This window comes from Berghia stephanieae, chromosome 1 (assembly GCF_034508935.2).
Source record: "Berghia stephanieae isolate SIO BIC M18660-M18661 chromosome 1, UCSD_Bste_1.3, whole genome shotgun sequence".
NCBI lineage: Eukaryota > Metazoa > Mollusca > Gastropoda > Nudibranchia > Aeolidiidae > Berghia > Berghia stephanieae.
In genome coordinates, this window is record NC_088360.1 from 80,592,940 (window position 1) to 80,604,878 (window position 11,939).

Below are 11,939 nucleotides of genomic sequence, written 5' to 3' on the forward strand. Positions count from 1 at the left end.
AGCATATAAACAAAATAGAATGGTTAATTTGGCACACTCATAGAGCGCTCTTTCTTTCATTTTCGAGAATAAGTTTACGAAGTTGGTTTTAGACAATGGTCATTTCATAGTTGCGTCTTCCCCGAGTAACGACGCAGAAGACTAATTTCCCTTTCAGGATGAATAAAGGGAATCTTATTTTTCTTTTGGTTTATTATCTTTAAGTTTGCTTAAAGCCCTTTGTTAAGCACTGTGTGTACATTTGGTAATATAATTAAAATTCATGAATAAGTTTTTCTATCGTGCTCAAAGCGCTTTACATTGGGTCCTGATCAACAACAACACTAACATGCAGGACATGACTTGACGCCTGTTATGCGATGTTACAAATTTTTTTCGGACAGAGACAATGCAGTTAACAGCTACTTATTTTACACCGAGTATGATGTAAATGCGAGTAAAGAGCATTTTCCTATGACTCAACCTATCCGTTGAGTGAGGCTGGAACCCAGGTTCTTCCGATCCGAAAGCAAGTGTCATTCCACAAAACCATAGTCGCACATTTAACAATAAGATGCATGAAAAAAAAAAGAAATTGATGGTGGAAAAGTAGCGCTAAAGTTAAAAGTAAAAGCACAAAAGAAACAGGACAAATGTTTTTTTTCTTTTTAATGGTTTCACGGCAATTGCAACACATTTAGGTCATATCAGCGCCATTAAAAGGGAAGAAAATGGGATAGTAAAAAGTTCTAAAATAATCAAAGTACCCAGGAAAAAGGAAGACAAAGGGGGAGTAGTTCAAATAGGGAACAAACGATTTCAAGAGCACATGTCCCCGATAAGAGGAACAAATTCAAATCACATAACATATGTATAACAAAAATAATACAGTGCATAACAGAGATGATTTACAAGTAAAAAAATATCTCCCAAAACATTTGACCGTTTCCCTCCCAGCCAGGGTATCCGATCAGGGCCATGACAAAACCAAGTAATCTCATTCCGAGGCAAAGACAGAAAGCATGTTGGAAAACGGATATAGGGGGATAGAAGAATACACAGCAAGTGACCTGCACACCATGGAAGATGAAAGACCACACCCATGGGGAATAGAAGATAAAACGTTCGTGTCAATCACACCTGGGAGGCGTTTTGCATCACAAATTAAATTTAGATTCTTAAAAACGCCAAAGGGAAAAGCTCAGTGAGAACAAAAGTGGATCAAGAAGTGAATTTCAAAAGAAATCTATCCAGGGGTCTAGGTCAGTGATCACATGTTTATTTTTTTTTTTTGTTTTAAGGGTTTTACGGCGCTTGCAACACATTTTGGCTATATCAGCGCCAGTTAAAAAGAAGAAAATGGGATAGTCAAAAGTTCTAGAATTACAATAAAAGCGCCCAAGAGAAAGTAAGACAATGGAGAACTGGGAACAAATAGGGGTCAGATGTAGATTCCAAGAGAATACCACCAATGTACTTAGTTTGAGATCACCTATGTCTCATCCGGATACAAGCACAAGATCCAATAAAAAGGAATACACTCAAATGCTTACATTATACATTCAAAATAAATATAATAAAACATAAGATGATTGAGAGACATGATTTACAAGGAAAAACAATAACTATGCACTTGACTGTTTCCCTCCCATCCAGGATTCCGGCCAGGGCCAGGACAAAACGAAGTAATCTCACTCCAAGACAACGAAATCAAGGTGAAAAACAGATATAAGGGGATATGAGACACAATAACTGCCTCCCTGCCCACTATGAGAGGTCAGGAACCCCATCCAGAGTGATTACACGAACGGCCCATCAAGAAAATGGGCTGCCCACCCCCATTATTTTCAATAAACAAAACGGAAAAACCAAAGGAAAAACAAAAACACAAAGGAAAACTAGGATTAAACGATTTTATTCATTGTCAACTTTTTTTTCCTACATGGCATCCACAGATCTGTCAGAAAAGGTCACTGAAATGAAAAACAATAAAAAATGATTGGGAATATTTATACAAACAGAAAATAGACTCGTAAAACAAAAATAAAACGCATCATTTTTTGAACTCATTTTAATAAACAAAATCTAGAAATTGGCTTTTAATTTTATTATTTTTCTATATACGTCGTTCATCATTGACCACTAAGTAAAAATATTTAGTATTTCAAACATCCAGGGATCAGGTTACCACATTTAAAAGTGGTCATGCCTAATAGTCATTGGTACTAAGGTTGTGGTGTGACGTAATTATAATATATGGGTTACCAAATATGTGGACTTATTTGCAGGTCTGATAACCATTCCCTAAACTTGTTCAACACAAAATAAGCACCTAACTATCAAAGTAGCTGACAAGCATAGGTCATTTCCAGCCGTAAGTCTTACAGAGTTGGAGTTTATTGGGGTTTCTGAAGTGTTACAATTAATTAAAAAATTATGCTGCACCTTGGAAAGGATGATGTTATATTTCAAAGTAATTTCTACTAAACCGTATAGACCCAGCAACTCAAGCACAGAAAAATAAACTTCACGCTGATTCACTGTAATGAGGTTAAAGATGGAAATGATGCAGACATGCAATTAATTGTGATAGAAGAAAAAATTGTTCTTTTACTAGAATTCATTTTGATAAGGACAAAAAGTGAGGTTTTACTGCCCAGATGAAATCATAAAATAACCAGGTTTGTAATTGCTAGCATCGTTGTATGTGTTGCTGTATTGAGTAAATACTTGTCTCACTGACGAACAGAACCAATCCAAACACATATACTCCCAGTGATAAGTCTCAAACTGCTATAAATATTAATTTATAATAATAATTGAGCTGTTATAAAGTGCAATATCCACTAAACATGCTCAAAGCGCTTTACAAGGGGTCCCTGGTCAAAAGTAACACTTAACATTTAGGAGCGGGACACGATGCCTGTTGAGTGATATTACAATTTTTTCGGACAGATACAACGCAGTTAACAGCAAGGTACTCCTTTTACACCTGAGTACAGTGAGAGAAAGTGAGTAAAGAGCCTTTTCCAAGGACTCAACTATGCGCCGAGTGAGGCTCAAACCCAGGATCGCCGAAAGCGATCGTCATACCACTAGATCTCATAGCTGCACAAAAATCACGTTTATTACTCAACATCTTTCTTCAAATTTGATATAGAGATACTTACCAAATTATGCAGCTTTGTGTACTGTTTGAGGTAACTGAAAACGAACGATATGGCTGTGGAACAAAAATATAGATATTAGCATTCGTCATTAAAATCTGCAGGAAAATACGAAAATCATTTTTTTTTTTTAATTCACAGATAATTGGACATACTAAAAACAATTTAAAAATGCTAAATTTTAAATTAGAAAGAACAATGATGATGGTTAGTGAAATCTTTAGAATTATACCAGATACTATACATATATTTGAAGCATTGACTGAATTATTTTCATCGTGTGTGTCGAAATCTTTAAAAAAAAAAGAAAATGGGATTATTTTTGTTTCTGTTTTTAAGGGTTTTACGGCGCTTGCAACACATTTAGGTCAAATCAGTGCCAGTAAAAAGGAAGAAAATTGGATAGTAAAAACATTCTAGATGAACGATTATAAGTAAGACATAGGGGAAATGGTTCAAATGGGGAACAGATGTAGATTCAAAGAGCACACAATCAGTGTACTTCGTTTGAGATAACCTAAAAGTCTCACCCAGACACCAGCACAAGATCCCACTAAGAGGAATAGACTCAAACCTTACAAATCATTTGTTAAAATAAAACAATAACAGTACATAACAGAGATGATTTACAAGAATAAAAATATCTCCCAAAACTTTAACAATACATTCGAAGGTTTCCCTCCCAGCTAGAGTATCCGGCCAGGGCCAGACGACAAAGCATTGTTTTTGTTTTTAGGGGTTTCACTGCACTTGCAACACATTTAGGTCATATCAGCATCAGTAACAAGGGAGAAAATGGGATAGTCAAAAGTTATAGAATTACAATTAAAACACCCAAGAAAAAGTAAGAAAAAGGGGAATTGGTTCAAATAGGGAACAGATGTAGATTCCAAGAGCACACTATCAATTTACTGAAATCACCTAAATATCTCATCCTGTCACAAGCCAAAACATATTACAGTGCATAACAGATGATCTAAAAGACAAAAAATACCATCTACCAAAACCCTTAACAATACATTTGACTGTTTCCCTCCCAGCTGTGGTATCCAGCCAAAGCCAGGACAAAACCAAGTAATCTCACTCCAAGATGGACAGATAGCATGTTGGAAAACAGATATAGGGGGATAGAAGTCACTGTAAATGCCTCCCGGCCAACTATGGAAGGTCAGGAACCCCGCCAGAAACCATTATGCAATTCACTCAATACAACCATATAAATTATCACTAGACAAGTTTTAAACACTTACCAATATCGATGATGAAACCTCAGTTTTGAATGGCGACTTTTCACTCTTTTGATGTGTCTGTTATAAGACTGTAGAGGAAAGAGAAAAATTATACTACAATATTTTTTTCCAAAAACTCAGGTCTCTGATACCATTAGCTATAAGATTCGACATCCCATATTCGCCAACGTTACTCAGCCTAGACATAAAAAACTGGAGCTTTTATATAGTGAACTAAATATGCTCAAAGCTCTTTACAAGGAACCCCTAGTCAACAGCAACATTTAACAAAATTGGATGAGACATGCCTGCTATGTGACAGACAACGCTGTTAACGGCTAGGTACTAATTTTTCACCCGAGTACAATGAGAAAATGTGAGTAAAGAGCCTTTTCCAAGGACCCAACTATGCACTGCTCAAAGCGGGACTCGATTTCAGGACCTTCCGAATTCTCAGGAAAAACCTCTGCATTCACATGCCAAGTGACCCTTAAGGAAAACGTGACACAATTTCTTTAGCAGAGCCACCCAGATTCAACAAAGGCATCACTTGGCCAAGGTCAATTTGTGCCAATATCTAACCACTCTCTCCATCCGATCCACAGTGTAAAACAGAAAAACAGAAAATTGACAAACTTGAAAATGATTGTGTATACGCTTCACACAATGTAAAATGAACACAAAACATTCTTTATCAACTGGAAATGTATAATGCTTAATACTGAGACAAACATTAAATCAAACATATAGAATAAAATGCACTTAAAGATAATATATTACAAATGCTTAATCTGAATTGAGGTTCTAGTTGAAATGATTAACGTTTAGATAACGATTGCACATTGGGTACCATTATTACCATCTTTCTTTTCAATTATTACAATCCGTCACAAGTGTATGAAGAATGCAACTCCTAAAACTGAAGTTTAATGATAGTTTCCGTGCTGGAGATCATTGACACATAGGTAACATAACTCTAAACAAGGGGGTCACCTAACAAAATCCTAGCTAAACGTAACAAGATTAAATAATGATTTGTTTAAATAAATGATAATTAGAAGGTGACTACCTACCAATTTGCGTTTATGTGCATCTTAAGACATCAAAGTAATTTAGTCCACCTGTCCTGCAGAGGAACAAAAATCAAACATAATTAGCTGTTGTCACTGTATACTGGTTCATAATATGAATTTTGAATAGAAATTAAGTCATGTAAAATATTTACATACATGAAAACATTGATAAAAAAAATAATTCTGGTACGTTATATCTATGGAACAGTGAATGCCTCCTTACCATCAACATTGAAGAACATGCAGAGCTTGATAACAGCACAATGGTTTCTACAATAAATAAGCAAGAAGGAACATGGGGTCAACTCCAAAAATTCTAGCTAAACGAAAAAATAAAACGGGATTCAGTTTAAATACATGATACTAAGAAGCTGACTACCTACCAATTTGCGTTTATGTGCATCTCAAGACATCAAAGTAATTTGGTCCACCTATCCTGCAGAGGAATAAAAATCAAGCGAAGTTAGCGGTTGTCACAGTATAGTGGTCCAAAATATAAATTTTGAATAGAAATTAAGTCATGTAAAATATTTATATACAAGAAAACATTGAAAAAAAAGAAATACATATGTGTATGGGATAATATATATTGACCATACGGATAAAACAAATCTATGGAACAGTTAATGCCTCCTTACCATCAACATGAAAGAACACGCAGAGCTTGTTAGCATCACAATGGTCGCTACAATAAAGAAGCAAGACAGAACAAGGGGTCACCTACAAAAATCCTAGCAAAACTAATGAATTAAAATATTATTCAGTTCAAATGCATGATACTTAGAAGCTTACCGCTTATCAATGTGCAACTTAAAACATCTAAGAAATTTAATTCACCAGTCATTATAAATTCAAGAATGTTTGTCAGCTGCAGAGAGAAGGAAGTTAGCGGTTGTCAGAACGTACTGATCCATATATGAATTTTGAATAAAAATTAAGTTATAATTTATAAACCTGAAAATATTGAAATAGAAATATGTCATATACATATATGGGACAACACCTTTTACCAATACAGATCTATGAAACAGTTGAATGCCTCCTTACCATCAACCATCAAAGGACAACATACAGAGCTTGTACAATGACGATTTCTACAATAAAGAAGATATACACATATTTAGGCTACTACAGGGATTGCCAATTGCAGTTTAAGTACAAGCATTACCACTTACTGAAGCCCTCAACTCTAAGTGGAACATAAGCGTCAACATCTCCAACCAACTCTCTCCTGGACCATCCTCTCCAGCTCTCTTCATGTGGTTCCATGTCCCTCGATTCCTCCAGTTGAACAGCTATTTCTTGGTTGCCCCCTTCTCTTTGTCGATTCTACGCCAAATCCTGTCTGTTTATACAGTAAGTACCACATTGCATGGTTTTGTGTTCTTTTCTCCTTGAATTGTTCAAACCATGTATTCTGCCTGAAGGTAACTAGAAATACAAGATTTCCTTGCACGATATGACTGTGGATAATAAAATAAAAATGATATTAGGGTTGGTGGTCGCATTGTAAATTCGAAACACAATACAAAGATCAGCTAATTTCGATGTTAAAACATTTTAACTGTGTTTAAACGGAATTATAACGATTCAGAAAAGTACTAAAATTTGAAACATAGTCAGCCTTGGACAAAAGTATCTCACTACAGATCAGCATGGTGACATCTTAAAATACAATTTATACAAAATATTAAAACATTCACAGCATCGATTTCGTGGTGTATCTGTCAAATGAGATAATTTAAAATATTGAATTCACCAATAACATTTTCATTGATAAAGGTAGTAAAAAATTGTTAAATCATACATTTGACTAATAAAATTAGACTCTGTCAAAACGGTGATATATTATAAAGCAGGGCTCGAGTCAAATGACTCCTTACCATAAACCACTAAAGGATGACATACATAGCTTGGACAGTATCTCATTAAACATAGCTATGACGATTTCTATAATAAAGAAAATAGCTACACAAAGATTTAGGTTATGACAATGTCTATTGTGGTTTAGTACAAGCATAATGTACTTACTTCAGCCCATGTATTGTTATAAAGAACTTTTCTCTACACAACTCTTTGCTCCAACTTTTGTGTTGCTACATGTTCCTAGATTTCCTCCAGTTGAACATCCGTTTCCTGGCCACCCCTCATTTTCTTATTATTTCCACATCAAAACTGCTTTATATGTTCCCCTTCAAATACAGAATACAAAGGTAAATAGAAGTTTACGTGTAAAAATATTTGAATTAAATCAAGAAAATATTTGGATTTGAAAATAGTACAACCAACTTACAGGAAATAATACAATTCAACTACTGGATTATCTAAAATAGGGGAAAATATCCTACATTATACAATACTATCTCTAAGCAGATAAGCAAGGTGGCGATGGGTAGCCTAGCTATAAAATGATACAAAATATATAGATTGAAATGCATTGATTTTTATGGCGTTTCTGACAAAGGAGATGAAAACTAATTGAAAATTTGTAATGTAACCATGAATACACCAATATTTGCAATGATAAAGGTAATAAAAATTGTATAGTATACTGTTTAGTTAATCCATTCTCATTTTAACACTTACCAAGATAGCTCCAAGTGAACGGTGAAACCCCACTCATTTTTGAATGATTGGATTTTACACTTGTAAATATCTTTATCTGTGAATGAAAAAGAAACTATATAGAACACATGAACTTTAAATAAATCTCTTTAGCTGGTCAGGTCTGCGAGCCCTTTGTCCTGAGTAAGTAATAATGGACTTGACCAGAGTCGTAAACAACCGAGTCCACAATTTCTTTTTGAAATTAGAAAGATCACACCACTTACTAAAACTTATCTTAAATAGTAATAATTATTCGACATTGTAACTAATTAAAATTCCATAACGGCTAAAAGATGAAGTAAAAAGAGTTGTGCAACTACGGAAGTCCTCCCTAAATCTCATCAACACTCACCAAGTAGCTGTTCCACGTTGATGAAATCTCACTGATTTGAATGATTGACTTCCATCTTTTAAAATGTCTGAAATAAGTGATATAAAGCAAAAAAAAAAAGTAATTAGAATATTTTTATAAACAATCTCTTTTTTAAAAATCAATCTCTTTAGCTGGTCAGGCTGTGCTCCCTTTAGCGTCGGGAGCAGTGATCCCGTTTTATATCCCGCCAGCCACGGTCCCGTGCCACTTCCGCATTACCAGTCCGCTCCGTGTCAACCTTTAAGGAAAACACCCACATTAACGTGGCGGGGAGGTGCGACTACGGGTTTCCACCATGTCGTGTCAGTGACGCTCAAGGCAAACCTGACCCATGGCATCTTTAGCAGACTACCCGGATTCGATGAAGGCATCATTTGACCAACGCCAAATGGTGCCAAGATCGAACCACTCCCTCCTTCCCGCCCAATGTGCAACAGAAAATTGGCATATAGTAAGTAAAATGCACTTGCTTAAGACAAGCTCATAATACAAATGCCATTTATTATTATATTGCTTTGAGATGACGAAATGTCAATTTAAATGCATAACGCTTAGTTAAATTGCACATTGGGCACAATGCTACCATCTTTGCTTTTGATTATCAACTGAATCACAAAAAAAAATAATGTAAAGCTTTAGTCCATCACGACCTTTAAAGCTGGAATTGCTGAAATGCAATTTTCTCTTGTCAGTCATCACACCTGAGGAACATAAGTCAACACATTCCGCTACAGAGTAGACCTAGATAGAAGACAAGACCAAGATCCCAAAGAAACCTCTAGTTCGTGCACCACAGGAGGGGGGTAGACAGGAAATAGGACAAATGTTCACTTGAAATAGACAGAGATTCCATAGGTTCGAAACATATGCATTGCTGTAGCGCATTTTTAAGCATTCGCCATGCTCATTGCGCTTCATCAAGCTACAAGGGGGTCGCCCACCACCGATGTAGCTGTTGGTGATTCAGATTTTGATAAACAATTGCGTAGATGGTAACATTTTAACCTGAAAAAAGAGTTGTGGCCACCTTGAAGTCCTCGAATTCACATCACACAATCCAATGCGCGAAATCCTCCTTGAATACGCGAAATCCTCATCGAATGCACAAAATCCTCGTCGAATGCGCGAAATCCTCGTCGAATGCGCGAAATCCTCGTCGAATGCTCGAAATCCTCGTCGAATGCGCGAAATCCCCGTCGAATGCGCGAAATCCCCGTCGAATGCGCGAAATCCCCATCGAATCCGCGAAAGTCACCGAGAATGCTGGAAAGCCGTCGCGAATACGCAAATGCTGCCGCCGCGAATACGCATATGCTGCCGCCACGAATACGCAAATGCTGCCGCCACGAATACGCAAATGCTGCCGCCACGAATACGCAAATGCTGCCGCCACGAATACGCAAATGCCGCCACGAATACGCAAATGCCGCCGCGAATACGCAAATGCCGTCGCGAATACGCAAAAGCCGTCGCGAATGCGCGAAATCCTCCCGAAGATCCAGCTCGGCTTCGCAGCGAAAAAAATAAATCCAAGACTACAACATAAACTAATAAAAAACAGCCCAACTTGCTCCAAACGATCCAATGAAATGGCATCTCCGCCGCTAGGGCCTCTCTAGCATTGAATATCCACCTCACCTTCTCTAATGAAGTACACAAACACCACATCACTTTTAATTTTGCCTAACGCAAAATATAATCCACTCTAGCCGTGGTCCCTAGTCTAACCTGGCACCCTAGCAACTAAGACAAGAAGGGACGGAGGGGCGAAACGAAAGGCCGGGCCCCAGCCTAACATCTCTAGAATAGACAAGAAAAGACAGCCTCAGTTAGACACCCACCTCTCACCACGGTGTCTAAGCTGAAACTGAAGATTTTTTGGATAGAAAATACACATTAACTCACCAGTGTGTAGCTATCAGTGATTTGTTTTAACATATTAACTGTGTTTCAATTTCTATGAGTACTGGTTATACACACAACACACTACTGACTAAAATGAGCAACCACCAAGGACATCACGAATTTCATATTTTTCTTTTCAGTATATTATTATCTATCTGCCTGCCATCATACGTGTTTAAAAACAATTCACTTCCAAGTCTATTAATAGTGTGCTATTCAGTGAAAAGGTCCCCGTTTCCCCAGCCTATAGATTGAATGAAGTTGACGTCACTCATGTTTTTGTTATTGCTTTTTGCCATCCGCGTTTGTGAGTAATTCTCACTTAACTCCATTATCCAGACTATAAAAGTTCATGGTTACACAGAGTTTTGTGTGTTGGTCATCAAAACCACTCTAACACATATATATAGCTGGTTGTTTACAAACAATAGAATGTAGAAAGTTGAAATCACTCTGTCCTTTGCTATTGTTTTTCGACCACCAGCTTATCAAATCCGCTCAATCGGACTATAAACATTAAACGTTACAAAAGTTTTATTGATGCTATGCATTTAGCCAAAAAAAAAACAAACAACAAAACAAAACCTCATAACATCAGCCAGTGGGAATAACGTACCAACACACAAAACTATGTGTAACCTTGAACATGTACAGTCTATTGATATAATTTAGTGAGAACAAATCAATAAAATAGTTGGCTGAAAACAATAACAAAGAGCTGAATGACATCAATTTCGCTCCTTCTACAAGATGATATTATCGATCAGGCGTATAGAACTAGTGAGCATTTTAGCTGAACGCAAACCATCTATGATAATGCCGTGTACTTTGCTTAGTTTGATATTAACTGCCATTGTTTGCAATTGGAAGTGTTCGATTGGTGTGACAATGTCCCCCTCCACTAAATGCAGTTGGTGCTATGCTATTAGACAAAATACTCACAACATCCGCCAGCCGGATATAATGAACCAACACACAAAACTATTTGAAACCTTGAACATTTATAATCTGATTAATAGAATTTAGTGAGAACAATAGTTGATTTTACAATTCATATCCAAGCTTCGATTGTTGTATTACAGAGAAATGTTGTATGGCGCATATTATGCCGACGACCAGAGACTAAAATGAAAATATGGAAACATGAAACTTAGGGGCTCCTTCCGTATATGGGTGTCCAATGTCAAGTCGTTAAACATGGCATTTGAGATTGATGGTATGTGTTTAGATAATATACACACCATTTCTGCCTGATATTGATGCATTCCATTTATCTAAAAAGCTCAAAACATCCGCCAGCCGAACATAACGTGCCAAAACACATATCAATGTGTAACCTTGAACATTAAAAGCTTCATTGAATCAATTTAGTGAGAATTACTCATAAAAAGGCTGACGAAAAACAATAACAAAGAGGTGAGTTACGTCAATTTCCTTTTATCTATATCAATCGTACAAAAACAGAAAAAAGTTTATAGTCTTTGAGAATTTAGTGAGAAGAAATCACTCCACTGAATATAGAAATCTGCGAAAGACACCTCGAAAAGCACGCCTCTCAGACAGTCGTCATACTGTAAACAACGACAGTGATTGGTAAACAACGAAA

At 36.5% G+C, this 11,939-nt stretch overlaps 1 protein-coding gene across 5 annotated transcripts in view; it reads right to left on the minus strand.

Moving 5' to 3' along the window:
- Positions 1-1,878: 1,878 nt before the first annotated feature.
- Positions 1,879-11,939, minus strand: part of LOC144958605 (uncharacterized) — an 18,827-nt gene continuing 8,766 nt past the window's right edge. Inside the window, exons 2-12 of one of the 5 annotated variants that reach the window (XM_078890711.1) lie at positions 8,408-8,474; positions 8,035-8,110; positions 7,480-7,640; positions 6,624-6,911; positions 6,087-6,133; positions 5,832-5,884; positions 5,672-5,718; positions 5,449-5,501; positions 4,397-4,464; positions 3,150-3,202; positions 1,879-1,952 (exon numbers count right to left, since the gene is read on the minus strand). In XM_078890711.1, the coding sequence (XP_078746837.1) occupies positions 7,618-7,640; positions 8,035-8,110; positions 8,408-8,474 (166 nt within the window). In that variant the 3' untranslated portion in view covers positions 1,879-1,952; positions 3,150-3,202; positions 4,397-4,464; ... (4 more) ...; positions 6,624-6,911; positions 7,480-7,617. Of the gene's footprint in view, positions 1,953-3,149; positions 3,203-4,396; positions 4,465-5,448; positions 5,719-5,831; positions 5,885-6,086; positions 6,134-6,623; positions 6,912-7,479; positions 7,641-8,034; positions 8,111-8,407; positions 8,475-11,939 lie in introns of all 5 variants that reach the window. The other 4 variants (XM_078890698.1, XM_078890704.1, XM_078890726.1 and 1 more) reach the window with 4 other exon arrangements.